General features: G+C 33.0%; 1 protein-coding gene across 10 annotated transcripts in view; it reads left to right on the plus strand.

Moving 5' to 3' along the window:
- LOC117115601 (protein MTSS 2-like) overlaps positions 1-21,450 on the plus strand; it is a gene marked incomplete at its 5' end in the record, with an annotated part of 29,496 nt that overhangs the window by 3,409 nt on the left and 4,637 nt on the right. Inside the window, 7 exon segments of one of the 10 annotated variants that reach the window (XM_033259459.1) lie at positions 3,348-3,505; positions 4,610-4,762; positions 11,903-12,166; positions 13,054-13,315; positions 15,805-15,876; positions 19,084-19,181; positions 20,951-21,128. In XM_033259459.1, the coding sequence (XP_033115350.1) occupies positions 3,348-3,505; positions 4,610-4,762; positions 11,903-12,166; positions 13,054-13,315; positions 15,805-15,876; positions 19,084-19,181; positions 20,951-21,128 (1,185 nt within the window). 10 annotated transcript variants of the gene reach the window in all.

The following is a 21,450-nucleotide window of genomic DNA, read 5'->3' on the forward strand; positions in this document are numbered from 1 at the left end:
GCATTACGTTTGCTACAACAAGGAGGTAGAAGTACAGACTATTCGCGCCAAGCATGCAGAGAGTGGTTATGTCTTGACAGCTAGATAGGTCAGGTCAACTTGAGACCACTATTGCGTTGCAGCTAAAAATTGCTCCACGAATACAGGTTTGAGTACGGTATTTGGCAATCGAGACTGATTCAATTGGGGTTTTTTGAAACTGGTCTTTGAATTCAGGTTATTTTGAGGGGACCCATTTCCACTGACAAGAAAATACGGATCTTTGAGGATACTGGTCCTGAATCCAGAATTCTATTCTCAGCAGAAACAGGCCCTTAGGGTTTTTTCCACCATACAGTTCATACAGTACATCTATAATTCTAACCTGCATAATATTTGTATTATTTATTTAAATATTTTGAGATATACTGAATTACCTTGAAATCTATGGAATATTTTTAGAAGGATAAATACTTGGGAGTAGGAAACTGATTAATTTGTATTGCTTGTGACAGTTAGATATCTGGAATTGTTCCAGGTTTTCCGCATTACATCATTAGTGCAGGATGACCTATGCATTGTTAAAGGATAACCCCATATTTTAGGATAATAATATCCAAGCAAGGATAACCTCATACATTAGTACATGGTATTCCCATGTATTAGCTGTACTGGATATCCTCATGCATTAGTATAGGATAATCCCATGCATTAATATAAGATAATTTCCTGCTTTAGTACAGGATAATTCCATGCATTATTATAGTATAATCTCATGCAATAGTACAGGAAACCCCATGTAAATAGTACAGGATAACCACATTCAAAATAGTACAGAAGAATCCCATGCAATAGTAAATGATAACCCCCATCGATTAGTATAGGATAATCCCATCCATAAGTATAGGGTAACCCATTCAATAGTATAGGAATAGATATGCATTAGTGCAGGATAATCCCATGCATTAGTATCAAGTATAATCCCATCCATTAGTGTAGGATAATCCACATTAGTATGGGATCCCATGCAATAGTACAGGGAAATCCCATAATACAGTAGTATAGAATAATCCTATCCTAATAAAACTAGTATAGTTTAATCAATAATCTCATACATTTCAATTCTGTCTGGAAATTCATGACTTTTTATCCTTTTTAATGAGTAATTTCATGTTTTAATCGAGTGGTATTTGAGAGGTTTTCAGATTTTACAGATAATGTCTTCAAAAATTAATTCCAAATTTGTGTTCTCATAATCTGTTCTTTAACTCCTTTGTTCACTCTGAACAAACGCAGCAGACAAAGAGGATGTCAAGATTAACAATGAAGTTTTAAGTATGTATCAAAATGAATATACTACAAGTTTTGATATTACACTGCATGATAAAAAAAAAATCTTGTTTTAGATATTATAACAGAATCTGTGCTCTGTGGCCATTTTATGTTTACCATTATTTATTTATTTTAAAAAAAGGACTTTTTTGCTTCTTCATAATTTGTGCAATTGCCAACATGAATTTGATTACAATACCATTTCATTTTTTTTACAACTTATATTCTCTGCATATCGTATTCAGCAAAGGTTAATAAATTGCCAAGTGTGAGCAAATTATTCATTCCAGACTATATATTTTTTTTTTGTAAATTAGTGGCACTGTAGATTGTGGTTCCATTAAATTACAAGGTGTTTTTGTTCAAATCTCCTGAAAGACCAAAACGTGTTGTCATGACTAAAACTTACTAAGTTCTCACTTCAAATGAATTTGGAGGTAAATTGTCATTTACAGAAGGAGGGGTGGGGTGGGAAATGCATGTTATAACGGAAGCAGAATTAAAATTTTCTGTTTGTCATGTTGCTCGTTTACGACCTTGTGCATGTTCAAACACATGGTTCAACCATAATTTTGATCCATGTTTTAAACAGTCATATCTGTTTTATGTATGTCATGATATCTGATTTTTTTTTTCCTCCTGAAAGAATTTCGTTTGTATTATGTGCACATACATTATCATTTCAAACATATGACATTTTTTTTTTAGTACCATTCATCTCCATTAACTATATTTTTGTACAGTAAATATAGTTCATCATAGCAGAGTTATTATCTTGGCATAGTCATCATTCACCTGACCTTGTGTGTGTGGGGGAAAGGGTGGATGTTTGCATGGGAGAGAACTTGTGGTACTGTGTCACAGTGGGGATCCCGAAGCTACGTGCACACTAGTAGTGTCTGCATTTTCCACTCAAGCAGAAAGTTGCCTATCATCTTCAATTCCCTTTGCTTGTTGGAAGGTGAGGGACTCTACAATAGAAATACAGTCTATGCCCATACTCCTGTACTGGCTAATAATCGCTCCAATTGTTGAGTGTGCTATGTTGCAAGACATTTAGCGTTGATGATAATGGTGATGATGATGTATACATATATAGCCTACTACATTACACATTACTTTGGTAATCCCTCACCTCCCCACCTAATAAATATGATTTTAGCAATATTACAATACCAAACATGTCCGAAATATAATGTTTTTTTCTACAATTTCCATGTTCCTACAACTTGTTTGTGATTTTAAACAATGTTTATTTTATTTCGAAGAAAAGTTATAAGTTTTTAATTTTTACAGCTCGATAAGTTTTTGCTTTAAATATTGCACAGTTTCACATAGTTTTTGTTTTTTTTTTGTTTCAGTTGATACTCATTGAAAATGAAATTAAAACAAGTATTAAAATATAAAGAGAGCTATTGTGAGATATGTTTTATCATACAAAACTGGAACAGTGCTATAACCTGGTAGCTAATGTACTTGCTTTCCAAAACCACAGTCCTAAGTTCAAATTTTACACATGCTGTAGCAGTATTTTCTGTTGAATAACTCCAATCCTTAAGTCTCATATTCATAATGAGAGCTACTAAAGCATATTGGGCCATCTGTGGAAGAACTGCATCTGGCTAATATGTATATTCTCCAGTTTCAAAATTAATTATTTAGAAACACTAATCTAAAATATTTATATTAACCTGATTGAAATAACATTTGCTGTCAGTTTTTTCCTCTCAATAAATTTTTTTATATATATTGTTGCAATATTATTCGGGATATATATTTAACGAATGCAAAATGTATAAAATCAAAACTTACAAAAGTATACTATCATTTATCTGCCATATGGTACTACTCAAAACGATTATTAAGGTCAATAAATATTCAAAATATTGAAATAACGACCAGTAATTTAATAAATGAAATAAAAATGTTGGCGTATGTATTATTTGAAGTAGTCAAATTTTAAATAAATATTTAAAAAACAACCCAATGTAAATATATATGATGAAATGTAAACATTTTTCTGACTTGCTCCATAGGTAAAATGGACGTACAATACAGATTGGACAGTGCACTGCAAGAAGTAACGGATAAATACCTACTACTAGAGGAAACCGAGAAGGCAGCTGTACGCAACTGTCTGGTGGAGGAAAGAAGTCGCTATTGCACGTTTGTTACACTCATCAAACCTGTTGTGGTACGTATCAAATTACGACAGAGTGGCTTTCTCACAGGAATACGTATAACGCAGCAGTTGCGCGTACATATTAAAAATGTCCACTGAAGCCTATCCGAATGTAAATGAAGTTGTTTTGTTACATCAGCCCATCACAGAATGTAAAGCTCATGTTTTATTTTAGCTAGGCATAAACATGATGACTCTATTTCCATAATTTATGCAGAAAAGATGCATATATGGACTAACATGTGTAAATAACTGGATAATGTTTTTAATGCAGATGTTCCATAGAATAGAGAAATGTATGGTCATGCATATTCATGTTCTATGAATATTCGTTAGTTAACTGTAGAGTATGAAATTGTATACTAAGTATTAAAAAGCTGTCCACTTGAAGCTACAGCTAAGTAAATACACCATTTGAAGTCAGGTTGATATCAAGTGATAGTAGGGTAAATGGGATTAAAGAAGCGACAGCGGTCTCTATTGCTCACATGTGAACATCATGAAAGCTTTTGGAGAAAAAAACATTAGTGGTGGTCTTGAATTGTTTGAGTATTTAAATTACTCTAATCTAAATGTTATTAGAAAACAATTTAAAATGTTTTGAATCATCATTGTAACCATCATTTAAAATTTTGCATTATCATCAATAAAAGTCATCCTTTTTATCGTAAATCTTTACTAACCTCATCCTTTGCTTATTTTTCCTCTATTTGTACTTTTTAATTTTTTCCATCTCTTCATTTTTTAGAATTCTTTCTGCTTGCCTTCACCCTCCTTCTCTTCCTTGTTTACCTCATTCTTTTTACTCTCATCTTCTTTCCTATTTCTTCTCTTCCTCCATTTGTTTCTTTTTTTTTTGTCATTAATTTGCTATTTCTCTGTCATTATTCCTACATTTCCTTTATTAATTATTTCCTCTTTTTTTCTCTCTCTCTCCCATCTTCTATATCCTTTTTCTTCCTCTTTTCCTTCAAGTTCTTTCCCCTTAATTTTCTCATCCTTTGGCAATGTGTCCTCTTCTCTTTAATTATCTCTGTTTCTACTCTAGTGTCTTCCTCATCACCACATTTTCATAGAATATATAATTAAGAATGTTTTTTTGCTATGTTACATCAGGATGAAGAATGTTCAATGCTGAGTGAGACAACACACCTTTCCACCATCTTGGATGACATAATGATCCAGGTGAAGGACCCGTACACACTCCCAAAGGCCAGCGAACAGGTCATCCTGGACATCAAGGGCCAGGAAAATAAATGGTCCTTTCCTGTAAGTTTTCAAGCATCTCCCTTCTTTCCATTTTTATTATTTTTATATTATGTTTTGATTGTAGAATAATTTTTTTAATCATTTGCATATTTTAAACAAAAATCTGATGGAGCAAATGGGAAAGTATTTCGAAAAGTTGGAGTTTGATGTGTTAACAATATCAGAGTTATTTAATATGAATATTTGTACTTATCATATTCAGTTGAATATGACCAACAAAACATTTGAAAATTAACACCACACTGAAATTTCCTAGAAAAACTTAGCCTGACGAAGTCATGTTGATAACATCGACGAAAGCCTGCAGAAAGTTTACTATCAATTGTGCTTGGTTTATTATCGTTGAAACAGTTCTACAATCAATTTATTGTTCGTTCATTTAAAATGAAATTTTTTTTTCTAATCTATTATTACAACAAAGTGACACGTCCGGTAGAAGACATTACACTTAGAATTGTCTAAACAGATCTCAAGTCAAATCACTGTAACGACTCTCCTAAATCATTGCTACTTCACGCCTGTCAGAGTATTAACATTACATATTCCTATGACCCATATAAATTTAATTTTCAAGTACATCAATGTGTGTACATTCCAACATACTTTGCATTACATACCTGCACGCCACATTTCAGTCAATGAAAATGTAGTGAAGAACTCTCCATTTGATAATCTCCCATAACATTGCTCCATCAGTTTTTGTTTTATTTTTTGAGATTTTCTCTTTGTGGTGATCTTATTTTTTAACTCCGGATGGATGTGGCTCATTTTTAAACTATAAATTACCAATTCATTAACAGGGTTTTTTTATAACTCATTTTTTTAGAATGAGAAAGGTTCCATGTTTGATATTAAATTGTATTGTAAATCAAAAACTGGAACTTACTATTATTAATGTTGATAATTAGTAAGTTCCAGTTTTTGATTTAAATACAATTTAATACTAAACACTTACTGGATGAATTAAAACATTCATTCCATGTTTGATATTGTAATGACTATTTTCAATTTCAGGTTATAATTATGTTATTACATATAATTATGTATCATAATAATTATTACTTTACATATTTTATATTATATATTATCATATTCCACATTCTATTATAAATATTTACAGTATCTTAATTTACAATTTCAATCTGTTGGATTTGTTTAATGTTAAATCAGTTATTCAAATATAAAAATAAACTTTTAATATCGTGTATTTCTAATTTTAAAAAAATTTTAGAATATTGTAGTTTAATAAAACAACCTCATTAGCGAATATGAGTTAAAACACTCTTAAAAAATGGAAAACATTACTAAAATTAAGATCAATTAAGGTTAAAATTGAAACATTTTTGCATACACAGAAAACAAATTATTTATACATAAAAGTGCAATCCTATAAAGTGACTACTGGTGTTTATTTTTACACCGTATTGATGAATATTATTAAACAGTGTTATTTGCACAAGTAAAAATAAATAAGATGATTGATTGACACCTGCTAACTATGAGACTTGACACTTGCATGTTTAAGCTTAACTGTGTTTGCTCTACTAGTACTAACTGCTTGAAAGGCATTCGTATAACACAGGAGGCTCTTAGTACAGTACCTCCTTACCCTAACCAAAGAGATGTATTTAATACTACCTCATGATCTAATACAAGGAGGCATTATTTTAGTATCCATTACCTAACAAGGAAGGTATTATAAAGTATATTTTGCGCACACAATGGAGATATTATAAGCATCTTGTTCATTGATGTCCCAGAGGGCGCCTTGTCCTAACTAATGGAGTATAATTCGTATCCCCTTCCTCTACTGTAACTAGAAGGGTCATATCTTCTCATCCTCACTAGAAAGGTATTATTTTATACATCTGCCCTAACCTGGGTATTATGATAATTGTATCTTCTTGCCCTAAACAAGAGGGATTATATCATACCAACCTCCTTTTTCCCTAGACCAGAAGGGTCATCATGCCATTAGCAGAGTGGTAGGCCTATATCCTTTTCCCTAGTCCAGATAAAACAGTTTACCATACCTGTACAGTGGTCCTTGGTATCACACACCAAGCATAAGTCCACCACCTAACTTTTTAGTATCTTCATGCAAAATGCTCTGCTCAAATAGAAGCCCACTTCTTAAGAGTTTTGAAACAACTTTTTTATATATACCTTATGCTTAAGCCTTCAATATTGTGCATTGTTTCTCTAAACAGGGGTATATTATCTTTGGAAAACCTAAGCTAGACCTGTCTAAATTCAGTAAGCCTGCATATTCACCCATTTAGTCCTCGGATATATGCCGGCCCTCTGCCAAAATCAGTGTAATTTTGTGCACATTTAGGGCAAGGGATAGGGTTGGATTACATACAGTAGGCTTTCCTCCTGGTTTTAACTAACCCTGCACCATATATCCTTGCATTTGTCTTTTTTAATGTTCGTAATCTTTTATATTCTTTCCAGAATATTCTGCCTTTTTGTTTACTTTTTCTTTGGAATTTTTTTTTTAGCGAGAATGCTGCTGAGTTGTGAAAAGATTGTCACTGTATATATACACGTTCAGGATATTATAGAATGTCATTACACATTATTTTTCATTTATATAATCAGCAACATAAAAAAAACTTAGATGAATTGTGAATTTTTAACAGTACCAGTGATATAACTCCAAATTATCAAATTAAGACTAACACTTTACATTTGCTTTAATAAAGATGTTAATAAGAGTGGTGATGATGGCAGTAACATGACAACCGAACTATGTTCTCTGACAGATTTCCAAATAGAAAGCCTCAAAATTCTGCGAGCATTCCGTCAAATCATTAGCGAGAAATTTCCGCGGGTGATTAATGAGCAGTGATTAAAGTCCCTCTAACTAGGACAAACCATCCACAACGCATTCACTATTCACCGTCTATTTGAAGAAATCCAATTAAAATGGCGATACACACCGTGTTGCCAGCATTTGTACTCATTAGCATTATAGGCCGGCGGCCTGGAGAGTTTAGAGGTAACCAAAGTAGCGCAGAGGATAGCTAAACCAGGGATCAGTTACTGTGCACAGTATTATTGTAGTGTGATGATGTCTGTAACTTCATTAGTGCTAGGATAATCATATCAGAGGATAATGTAGGTTCACCAAGAGCTGAACTGACCCACACAAAGTGAAATAGAGACATATTTAACATTAATGTAGAGCATAGCACACATGTTCATATGGTACCCACATTTAGTGCTAGAATATCTTCTGCAATAACTATTATTTGAAAAATGTATTCAGATTAACAATTTATATTATTTATAATAATTATTTGTTTAATCATTTATTTTGGTTTGTTATTTATTTCATTTATTTCTGGATTAGCTGTTGTGTTACAATTGTCATGGTAGGCAAGGCATATTAAAGCAGTTTCGGTAGTCAACTAAAAGAGAGCTTCTGATTGGTTCGATGACGCGACGCTAGAACGGAATCACTCATTCGTGACTGTCCTACTTGGCGTCCTATGTTCTCTGCATACATAGATTTTGGCAAATTGCATCCTAGAATCAACGCGACGAGGAAAACTTAACGTTCTCGCGTGCGCATATAACTTATAGTGACATCATTACGTTCTACGTTGTCGGGCATTCAAAATCTCCCTATTATTTTCAGTGTAATGACTGTATACCTGCAATCTGTAGATAAAAATTAGCATGGCAGAGAGCTTAGGAATCGAACCGTAACTGGAAAATAAACAATATATATATTTTGTTTGTTTTATATACTTTATTTTAATTTTATTTCATTTCTTTATTTAATAAAATAATTATTTATTTTATTTATTTCAATTATCAACTTAATCATCCTCAGTTTAGAGTGAAATTATGAAATAGGACGTTGCCATATTATGCCATGATTATCCAGCACAGACTAGTGTCATTCTGTTGATTTCATAGTTCACAATGCTGAAATAATTATTAACGTACAGTTAGCTGTAGGTTATATACTAGGGTAGTAATTACACTTTGCCTCCACATGTATTACCTTTGAAATGCCAGCGTAGTGATAGAAGAAAAGACGATTGAAAAGCTGAGCTAAAGGTTAAAACATGCATTGTTGCAACATTGAAAGCTAAAGTGGTTGTTCATACTGAAGGTAACTAGGATACAATTTAAGAGAGAATTACATTAGTGTTAGGCTTGCAAACCTTTCACTGGAGCAAGTGTGTATAATAATCAAATTAATTAGGAATATCTAGAAAGGATGTTAGGTAAAACAAGGTATTGGACATACTAGATGTAATATTAATAACACATTATTTTATTTAAGAATAGCAAGCAATATATAAGAGTTGATATTAAAGAAATAAAATAATAGAAAGTCTTTAATTTCTAGTTAGCCATTCCACTCTTGTTTCACCTATGCATGGTTCTTTTAACTATCTTATTTGTGCGGTGGTGTATGTGTAAGGGCGTTTGTGAGGGAGGTTGAGTGTATTCGTATGCATGTTATATTCCAACCATACCAATTTATTTACTCTTCAAAAATGACCAATTTTAAATTCCAAATGGAAATCCTTTGTCCTAGACTAACAATGATTATATACAATCATTATTAGAAACTTTTTTAAATACCCTTCGCAGATTCTATAAGCCTTCCAGAACTGTGGTGCAGCTAAGTAAATTGTACATATTTTTTGTGTAAATATTTTAGTTGGAATGTTAATGATCACATCACATACTGTAATTCTTTGAGAAGAGAATTTTCCTGGCTTTTTGATTAATGCAAACTGAAAGACCATTTGACGCCAGTCAGGGTTTCATTTTCTACTTATCATTTCATGTTAAATGCAATCAATAAAACCATATACAACAAAGCATAAAATAATGAATTATTTTAAGAGAGTCTTTAATGACTAGATTAATGACAATGATTACATTAATGACAATGTTGATTAAAATATTATTGCTCTACTAATATGTTACAATTAATTTCTCTCTGTAAGATCTTAACTAATAAGTACCAATTTTACTTTCCCTTCCCTTTGTAACTACCATAATTTGCATATTACATTTTCCCCATATTAGTACAAACTGCTTGGCTTTCCTAAGTTCTTAACAAAATAAAATATAATTTGCATACATGTGACCTTTCCCTTTACCCTCTATATTTGTATTGTTTTTAATAATAATATTGCTTGGTTTTTAGTTCCTTATGGTAAAATATAAACTTAGTAACATGCATGTCTCCACTTACTGCAGTATTTCCTTCCTGATAATAAGTTAAGTACTTTTAAGTACATTAAAGTAGTTTTTAAAGTGGGAGAGAAAAATCTACCAACCTCCATAGATTAATAACTTCATTATAATCATTAAGCAAAATAAAAAATAGCACATTATAGACTAGTTGAAATATTTAATAAACACAAACTTTTTTTGTACTTGGTACACTTCTTTAGGTAAATAATGATTATTGATGATGGTCCATAAAATATTTTTGGCTCCATGCACTTAGAATTTGTGGAATTAATGGTAACAAAGAAATTTACCAGGAAAAACAACAGTTTTTGGCACACAAGCATTGGTATACATCCACAAACTATTCCTTTTCCATCCACAAACTATTCCTATTTTGGGGTGAACATTTTCTGTATTTCAAAATGGGTAAGGTAGCTGTGAACTTGTGTTTAAGGTGCCTACCTTTCATTCCAAAGAGGTAGGGTTTGAATCCTACAGATGCCAGAATTATTCTGATAATTGTTACTGAGATACATTGATTTTATGATTGGCATGACCATTTCATAGTCAATTACCATTCTAAGAGACAAGTTGTAGTGTGGATACACTATTTTGAGGTGGATTCGGTGCTATATAAGTGTTAATGTCCATTATAACATGATAAAAAAACAAACACAGAGATAATAATGGTTCCTCCCTTATGAGCTATCCTTTTGTAATTTCAGTGCCATAAAGGTACTGTAGGTAGGAAACAATCGTCAATCAATTAATCATTATCCATCTATATTATCAAATTTAAATTAAATTTAAGTATTTAGATACACTCTAGGACAAAATACATTTCTCACTACATCGAACATTCTAGGCCTCTGAATATATACCGTAAATGCTTGATTAAGCGCCGTCTCGAATAAGCGCCCAACCAAACTTGATAAGCACCAAGAGTATACATTACCCTGTTTGTAATCAAACCATTTGGGAAACAGGATTTTAAATACAATGTATACAGTGTTAAGAATAAATAACAGAATAATAAGAAAAATAAAAAGAATAATATTATAAGGGTACAATAAGACACAATTTTTTTTATAAACATTTATATATGATGATGAAGGACCTAGGGTAGGCCTACGGGAATATGTGAGATAGGTAACGTGTGAACGGGCCTGTAAAGTGCCATGCCAATATTTTTTTTTGTAAGAGATGCACTGAAGCCTCCAAAAATTGTATAAGCCCCACAGCTCTTATTCGAACATTTACAGTGCCTGAGCTATGATTTCTACTGCTGGGGTAATAGCGAAATTGTATATCATTTGAACTTCTCTTATCATCCTTCAAATATCACAATTTGTTCTCTATGTAGCGTGGCCACCATTGACACTTTCTATATCCATATCCATTGAACCACTGGGAACATGTTTAAGGAAGCAATTGCTTGTCCTTGTGCCAGTTCCGATATTATTCCCAATATTAGTCATGTCTTAAGAACAATACTTGTATTCCCTCTGGTAGGAATGTATACATAACACAGAGTCTATTATTCCGAATCTTCCCAAATAAAACTTGATTAAAATACAACACTATATAATTACCTTATTTTTTACCTATTTTATTATATTCTGTCCTACCTAATTATATTTCCAATTTTAAGTTAAAAAAGTATTTAGAAAATGTTTAGATATTTGCAGAATGAATGATTTATTATATGTTTACCTTTTTGTGATTTTTATGCAAAAATTGTGTATGTGTACTTGTTGAATTTTAGTTCTTTGCACATTTTATATCTGTCTATTATTTGTATCCGTAAATCTTAGTGTGGTCGGTACTGAAATGTATCCAGTTTTTATTTAAAGCACACATACCCGCACGTTGCGATATAATTATCACCTTTAGTCGGCTGTTTAGTGAGCTTTTCCATCTTTTGTGCAGACGCCCCCTGGTTCACCTGTAGCTTCAACAGGTTCCCGAAAGTCCAGCATGTGTAGCTTAAGCAGTATGGCTAGCTCAGATTCACGGTCCAGCGGCTCGGTCAACTCGCACTCACCGGGCAACCCATTCCGGCACCGTAGTATGTCGCAGCCCACAGAATCGCCTCTACGGCTCTCTAGCGTCTCATCGCAAGACTCTGGTTTCATCTCTCAAGACATGCTATTCCAGAGGCCAGCTACACCCCCTCAGGAGTCAGACTACCAGGTGGAAATTAGAATATCAATATTATTGTTGTGTGTTTTTAGTTGTTTGTTGTTTGTTTATTTTATTTTTATCAGTGAAGCATGGACATGAATGAAAAGGTAGATCCTAGATTTAAGTTAAATTTTTGTTCAGTAAATAGTTTGGAATGGTTTTGCATGAATAACTATTCGTTCGATTCCATTTTTTTGCATGTGGTATACATCTTTTGTTTAGTTAATCCATTATTTTTTCCATTTTTCCTAATTTCAGTTATTTTTATTTTGAAGTGAACTTTATGTAATTATATAACATTTGTTATTAATACAGTGATATTCATGATAAACTATATCATACGAGAATTTTTGGTTGGTGGAATAAGGAATATAAATAGTATATTAAGAAACTATTTTTATAAAATGCTATTGCTATATATTCAGCAGCAAATTAACCAGGCTTCTGCAGATATAAACTTATCTAATACCTATATATTAAGGCCTATTGATTGATAATGTAATTATGAATAAATTAATGTGTTCCTGCAGTTATCAAATATTTTTTTTAATGTGCTTAAAAAAGTGAATACATTTTGCATAGTGGTCTGTACTTCTATTAAAATTATGTATGCATGAATTTAAACAGATGTGGGTATAAGAAATTCATTAAATTCACTAGTTTAAATTTCCATTAGCAAAGTAGAGAATAATTTATCTGGTTTAATTTAACATGTATATTTATAACAATCTATTTAGATTTATGAAGATATCATCCATGTTCAAATAGTCCTATACTACCTCTCTAATGTTTAATAATAATAGAATTTGTTTTAAATGTTAATTATTATACAGAGACAGAAGAAGATTACAAGTCATTAAATTGTTGTTAACTTTTTTATATTTTTTTCTTCGCAGACAATCGGCCAAAATGGAGACCAGTCGTCAAGTGAGTGCAGCACGCCTTCTTACGATTCGTTACCCCCACCACCCCCTTCCTGGACCAGTTGGTCTTCAAATAACTCCCTGAACCAGTCGATGCCCCTTCCCCCTCCCCCCGTCACCAACTCCAGTCTTCCCGAGAAACCTTTAGTGAATTCTAAGTCTAAAAACAATGATGTTGTGTTATCTCCTTGTCCTCCAATTGTTCCCGATTTCAACATGACCCATATAAACCAAGGTGAGTTTAGCATTTTTCCACCAAGAAATGTTCAGCGTGGAGCGGATTTCTGGCTCCAGTAATCACTTGATTTCATCCTAGATGCCGTTATAGCTTAAATTTCATTTTATTTCATCACCAAGTTCATCAATACTGTACATGTTATAACATTCCATTATAATTGACTTCATCATCATTATCTTCAATCTTTTTCATTATATACATTTATAGTTTACAACATGTAGATAGTTAAGAGAGAGGGCTTTTTCAAGTCAAATTTGCTGTTAGAGCCACCAAAGAGTATAATAATTGCAAGGGGTCCGACTGCTGTGATTCTGTATGTATGCAATGGAACGTTAAAAAGGTACTGCGACGAAATAGGGGGCGCCTTATTAGAATTCAAATAGAGCTCGCTCTAAACTCGTCTTTTTAGGATACGCCCCTTCATGGCAGTACTTTTTGAAGTCGGATTAAGTTCCAACGAAACCACAAGAGTCGGACCTCTTGCAGTTCCTTACACTTTGGAGCCACCCTCTCAATATAAATCATCAAACATGTCGTCAACATCGTCAATTTTATTATCATTGTTGTCATGTCATCATAGATCATTATCAACTAAATTATCATCATTTACATCATTTTCATCTTCTAAGTCATCATCATTTACAATCAACATCTTATACAATCCACTTAATCCATGATTGTCTACATTATTATCAATATCATCTACATCATATTTAATATCCAATATACTCAGTGACCTTGAGTTCTTCTGTATCTGAATGATACTGAAAGAATAACATCTAACGGTAATACAAAGTGTTAAGTATCCACAAAGTCAAGACTCTAGTGAGCCTCAAATTCTACTTTTGTCTGCATATCCACAAATTAAACATTAGTATAGGCCTGCTAAATTAATGGGTACATATTCCTTCTTACGTAACATTGTACTAGCTAACCCTTAGCTTGTAGATCATAACCATGTTAGTTGAGCCACCTCCTTATCTGCTTTCTGATCAAGTTCACACTGATTCCCATGGCCGGCCACCATTACCATGTCCTCCACCCTTACCATGTCCTTGCATCAACGTCAAGTACATCATCATCTTTTCGACCACCACTACAGATGTGAAATATCTGAACAAATCTCTGAACAGTTATTGGTCAAAGATTACCTCACCTTTGCCATCAATCAATATCAGCAGATACCCCTCGAGTCAAATCATAGTCTGCCAGATACTCTTGAAATCCCCTCTGGATTATCCAGATATTTGGATGCGGTCGGGATTAAGTAGCAGTGATAGACACAATCACAAGCTTTACGGATAGCTTAGTGTTCACACAGATTCCATTTCAAGATTGTGCGATTGGAACATTAAACTGTGAATCGGACCACCTGTTGCCATTCTTATAGTATTACTGTGTTGAATTGTGTTAGTAACTGCTGCTTAGATTATAGCCACATGTTTTTTCGCAAAATTCTGATTGCGTCCTACAGGCGTTGTGGACATTGTACCCTTCTTATGTTACTGCCAGGATCGACTGTTGGTTCTCCAGTCCCAATATTAAGTAAAGAATAATAAACTCCCGGACCTCCTGCATGCAATTAAACACATCTTATATGCTACAGTAGGAAGTGGTATATTGACATAGGTCCTCCCTCTCACCCAGTCAATCAGTTTGTATTTGCATACCCTCGCGGGTTTGTAATTTAAATCCCTTTGTTTTCACACATTCATTTACGTCTTGTGTATTTTGTACTGTGTACGTCTTATACTTTCCTTTTATCTCAAAGCTATATGTTTATAATCGTGAAGTTAGAATTAATTATAATTATATTTTGTATGTGTTTTGAAATAGCATGTATTTGTGGGTACATAGGCGAGACTTTTTATACCTTGTTTAGCAAACTATTTTTTTGTAAATAATAGAGGGCGCTTTTGGGTCATTGCTAGAGGTCAGATTGATATTAAAATACATTGTGTTTGTTTAAATTTGAGGAAGGTATAAAGAATTTTTATTGTGAGATTTCATAGCAGCTATGAGCAAAATCAAAATAATATTTATTAATATTATCTTTCTGAAATTTATATTTTTCTCAATAGTAGGTATGCCAACAGGCTAAAATTATGTTTTCATTATTCAAAATAATTATCAACTAGCGAATAGTTTTCAACACAAGGTATGAAGATTCTCACTTAGTCAAGAACATTTGTCTGTGTATTATTAATGATTTTAGCCCATGCACTTACATAAGACATCCTTATTGTGTGTATGGGGATGTATCCTGCATTAAATGCATGTGTAGACTGAGAAAATATGCATACCCTTCACCCAATTTTTTTCCCTTCACTTTTTTACATTCCATCCGCCACCTTTGACAATGATTTTTTTTTTTTAACTTTTTTTCTGCTGTTTCTATTTATGTTCTATTAAATAAATATGGGAGTTAAGTTGTATTCTTAAGCATCACTGAACCTCTGCTATTTGTTTCCCCACCAAACTTACAGCTGCTACTGTCGGCCAATCAGATCCTTTGTACGATGAGTTGTCGAACTTACACTTTCACGAAACCAGTAAGAGTAAGTGCCTGCGTGCAACGAAAAAGAAATAACATTCTGCGCATTACTGAATGTTGCAAACGACAACTTGTGTTTTGCCGTCAGCCCCATTGCAAACCTTGTCAAAAAACTTGCATATTATATCATTTGTAATTCTTGCATTGTATTATTTCATCGCATTGCGGTAATGTTAGTTTCCTTTTCTTGGTGTCATTGGGTTGTTACTGAATTACTATCTCTGTTAAATACTTTAATGTGTGAAACTTTTGTGTCTTCAAAGATATACTGTGTATGTTAAAATTTGGAAAATACTAAAAATTCAATTAAAAATACCTGAAAAAATTACGCATTTAAAATAAGCAAATTATTCATCAACTTTCAAAGAGACACCAAAACAGTTAATTTTTTTTAGCTGATTTATAGATTTTTTAATATAACATTTTTAAAGTGACTGCCAACCAATTTAAGAATCTGCAAATAGTTTATGAATGCTGTACAGTATTTTCTTGAGATGCATAACATCAATCAAAGTTTGTAATGCCAAAGGGATTGTTTAAAAGAGGTTTCTCTGCCATTGTAAACACAATAACAATCATTGCATTATTGCTGTTTAAAAGGAACATATCTGATGAATTTTCAGGGTGTTTATTTAAAAAATTTTTTTTTTTTTTAAATTCTGGCAAATAATGCTGCCAGTTCTGGCTTCGAGAGAACATTGCTGTGATATAAGGGTCTATTAATCCAAAATCTACTACCTACAGTTTGAAATCTTTGGTTAGTAGGCAAGAAAACATCCTTTTTCATTTTCGATTGAAAGCTAATAGCTTTACTTGCAATTATGTAAAGCTAAAAACCTTATTTGCATTTAAGCAATTACTTCAAATATCAAAGTTTATTACTCACGTTTGTTAGCCTAACATAGACAGTATATCTTTATTTCTTTTTTCTTCATCTTTTTATGCCAATAAGAAAGCTTGTTGTAAACACAAACCACTTTGATCCTCAGTCTTAATAGCTTGCAGGTTGTAGTAGCACATTTTTCATTGGTGCATTAACATTTCTTCTAACCTTTGTCATTTGGTGTATTCTACGTTATTCACTCTACTGCAAACCTTTCACAGTATTTTATGTTCTTTCTGTATTGACTTTATTACAACAATCCATATAACATAACAAGAAGCATAGCTATAAATTTAAAAAAACTGCAGGAGTAAAAGATTCAAAAATACAAAAACAATTGATAGTCCATTAAAATAAAAACACCAAGCAACTTACTAAAACATAAGATTAATTAAAACATCAAAAAACAAATAAAATATCAAATTATGTAGATTCACAAAATCTGTGTTCGCATATCTTTTTTTAAAAGTCATTTTATGTTTATGCATTTTTGTGACATTCTATGGTGTTTGCACTAAGCTTTATCCTCACATTTAAGTTTTATGTGACAAATTTGTGTGGTTTATACACGTATGAGCACATGATGATGTAATATCGCACCCATATGAGGCATGTCGTGGCTAAATGGTTAAGTTGTCGCACTGGCCAGTATTGAGTAAATGAGCTATAAAATATGGGAGCTCAAAAAATTGCCTAAAAATCCAAATTTGTTTTTCACTATAGATCAACATTTTAATGTCTTATTAATCATATACCAAAGTATTAGTTCTGGAAGTGGTCAACAAGTTGTTTATTTATTGTTATTTAGATAGTCCATTCTATTAAACAATGTAGGCATAAATAACTTTGAAAGGCAATTACTTAAAATCATGTTTATCTTGATTCTAAGAATACTGTACTTTCACTTTCCAACAACTTAGGCTTAAAATGTCCAATTTCAATGAATGACCCCTCATTTTAAATATCACATACTCAGGTATTTGAAAATACCAATAACTTGAATTTCAATTTTTGCTACAACTTAGCCATTTTGCCACAACATGCCTCATATATGGGCATGGTGATGTCATATCACACCCATATATGGGCATGGTGATGTCATATCACACCCATATATGGGCATGGTGATGTCATATCACACCCATATATGGGCATGGTGATGTCATATCACACCCATATATGAGCATAGTGATTTCATCACACACACTTGTCGCATGAATCTTGATTGTATGGACATAGCTTAAAAGGCAAAATATTTTTTTTTTTTATGTTTCTCATTTCCTCCCTATCAAAGATCTTATAATAACAAGATAGCATTCTCCGCATTTTGCGTGTAACAAATAGAAAGCATCCAATTCATGCAGAAAACAATAGAAAGTAGTTGTAACTGAGAGAGGGCGTTCTAGTTGTTACTATGGTGGTTGTTCCAGATTTGCACTGAAATCATAGATGTCAAAGTTCAAAAGTAATTGTAGTTGCAAGAGGGCGTCCTACACTGCATTATTACAGAATTTGCTCGCAGAAATCACAGAAAACTATCCTGTTATTGTAAGATCTTTGCTCCCTATTATTATTTTGGCTTCCCTGTTTTCATACTTCCATGAGCCAAAATGTATAGTGGCAAAAATTTAAACGTTTTTGTGAACAACAAGTGCTCTTGTGTGCTCCTACTGTCCTGTGTGTATGTGGTTGCAATCTTCATAAAAATTTATAAATACTGTACTTGAATTGGAAAAATATTTTTTTATTTCACATATATGTTTTCATTGGTCTAAATGTTTATCACTTTTTATCACTATTTTCACATTTACATTTTTTTTTTACATTTTCATTTGTTGTCTTTTTATAAAGCAAATTGTCTTGATGCACTGTTTTTATATTTTGAGAATATATTATGTAAACAATTTCAGTTTCATCATGTAATTATCTTTACAGTATTTTCCATTTTGTGGCATCTGTTTCTCTATTCATTCCATTCATTTGTATTTATGTATATTTTGTTTACTCTATATATATGTAATCCCTTACTTGATATTTGTTTTGAGTATATTTTAAAGTACAGGTCTCCCTCTAATTAAAGACCCCTCCAATTAAGGACAACCCCAATTAAGGACCACCTTTCTGTGGTCCCTTATGATAAAGTGTCTTTTATCTTTATTATTCTAATTAGAGGCCAAAGCTGCTAAAGACAATGGAAACCTCAGTCACAAAAGTGGTCTTTAATTGGAGGGAGACATGTATTACACATGCAGCCTTGCTTGACATAGTTTTTCCCAATGAAATCTAATAAATAGTAAAATTTCACCATTTTTATTGTTTGTTTTATAGTTGTACCCCAGCCTACTGGTATGGAAGGTAAAAGGCAGAATCCGTATGAGCACCGGCGGACCAGGAGTGCTACATTACCCCAAAAGAAGGTGTCGCAGGTTGGTTTTCAGATTACTCAATCCGATTATTGAAGCCTGATTTCCATAAAATTGCTATATTGTTGCTACAATTTTTTCACTTCAATCATTGCACTGTGAAGCCTGTCTGATGCAATTGGGAAGGATTCAATTGGAATTGACTGTGACTTGATGCTAACATCATTCGAACATCTGTGAATACTGTCCTGGCGGCCTAGGGCCTTAAATTGCTGGGGAAGAGTGCGATGGTGTTTGGTTTTGTCTGTGCTGTTTATTTTATTTTGTCAATTTCTGGTTTTCTTCTGTTAGATGTATTTCATCGCTACAGTACCGTAAATGCTCGAGTAAGCACTGATTTTTTTAAGCCAAGCGCCGCTCTCGAATAGGCACTGCGGTGCTTAATCAAGCATATTAATAATAATAATAATAATTGTCGACTTATATAGCGCATATTGTAAGGACCTCTATGAGCTTACATTGTTACCCCCGGATCACTGGATCAAACACATAATGAACACACACTCAAGCCCCATGGGGAATTACATAATGTTGCAGCTGTATTCAGCACATGCTTGAACCTACTTGTACCCACTTGTACTCCTGGGTGGAGAGAGACCACCGTAGATAAGGTGCCTTGCCCAAGGACACAAGCGACTTGCACAGCGAGAGTTTCGAACCTCCGACCTCAAGGTTGGGAGTCCAAGTCACAACTGATGCGGCAACCACTTCTACTCAGTGTGTAATGAAACATGTTACACCTACCATTATGTATTAAACCTATCATTGTGTAATGAAACACTTTAAGGAACAGGGTTTTAAATACATACAGTGTCGAAATGAATAAATAACACACAGAAGACACAAGCATTTCTTTATAAAACGATGACGTAGGACCTATGATAGGCTTACTAAACTATGGAAATATGTGAGAAGGTAACACAGGAACAGGCAACGTAAGCACCACTCCAATATTTTGTTTATAAGCCCATTCTTGAATGAGTGCTGTACTGAAGCCTCCAAAAATTTTATAAGAGCTGCAGTGCTTATTCAAGGATTTACGGTATATTAGTTACAAATACAAAAATACCCCTTGATCTTTATGTAATGGCACTATATATATGTTGTAATAATGTACAAGGCTTCCCCTTAGCGTCGGTGATAGTGTGTTTTTGCGATTTTATGGAAACCTGTCTTAACTGATGGATTGAAAATGATGATGCTAATGCTGGTAGAGGCATATCTCCATACCATTTATTCTAGTTATTATCATGTGGTGTTGAAATTATACTAAAATGGTTTACACATCAGAATCGGTTGGTTCTGAGGCTTTCTTAATCAAAACCAATGATTAAAAAGCAACAATTTACTTTTAATAAATTTATTGTTAGGTTCAACATTGAATTGATTACCATCATTTTTTTTTTTTTTTTTTAATTTTCTTTGTTGACATTTAATGACAATGATAATGGTGATGAATAATTAATAGAATAATAGTAATCATTTAGAAAATGATAGTAATGGTTGATAAAGTGATGATAGTGAAGATAGTGATTATGATAATGTGTCGTTAAAGTAATACATATTTACATTACAGTACTATACTCATGTGTACTACTATATAGTGTATTATACCAAAATAGTTAAAACCTAAACTGAATTCAGTTTTAATGAGAAAGAATCCTATTATTGGTTTTCAGTGTTGTGGGCATGATTGACACATTGGAAATTATGCATACGGTATTTAATTCCTCTAGCATTATGCTTCTTTCTTTATACTTTTTTCACTCTAGCCTGCCCTACCAGTCACTGCAGACCTAGCCATGGCTTTAGCCAGGGGCTTAGGAGCTCATACCCCAGGAGGCCGGAACTTGGCGAATGTTCAACATAGCCAGCTATCTCTACAGTCTAGTGGATACGGCACCCAGACTACAACACCATCAGCTTCAGATGACACGATTGCTTCTGAAGGTATGGTCACAAAATATTCCTCTCTCTTTTCTATCAGTGTGAAGTACATTAAGGCCTCTTATTATGCACTTATTTTTATTACCTACAGAAATGTTTTTGTTACTAATAATTTTAATAGATGTGATATACATAAGAGGTTTAAAACATTATGTACCAGTACTAAAATAATTTTATCTATCTATTAACACTTTGAGCGCCAGATGTTTTTTCAGCGATCCCACAAAAAGCTGAGATAATGAGCTTTGGAAAGGAAGCTTTTTTCACTACATGCATGGTGGGTGGGTGATTTCAAATAACATTTTCAGGTGGTCCAGACATCCAA

Source organism: Anneissia japonica, unplaced genomic scaffold, assembly GCF_011630105.1.
Source record: "Anneissia japonica isolate Jap-2015-1 unplaced genomic scaffold, ASM1163010v1 scaffold16662_len1167910_cov178, whole genome shotgun sequence".
NCBI classification, from domain to species: Eukaryota; Metazoa; Echinodermata; class Crinoidea; order Comatulida; family Comatulidae; genus Anneissia; species Anneissia japonica.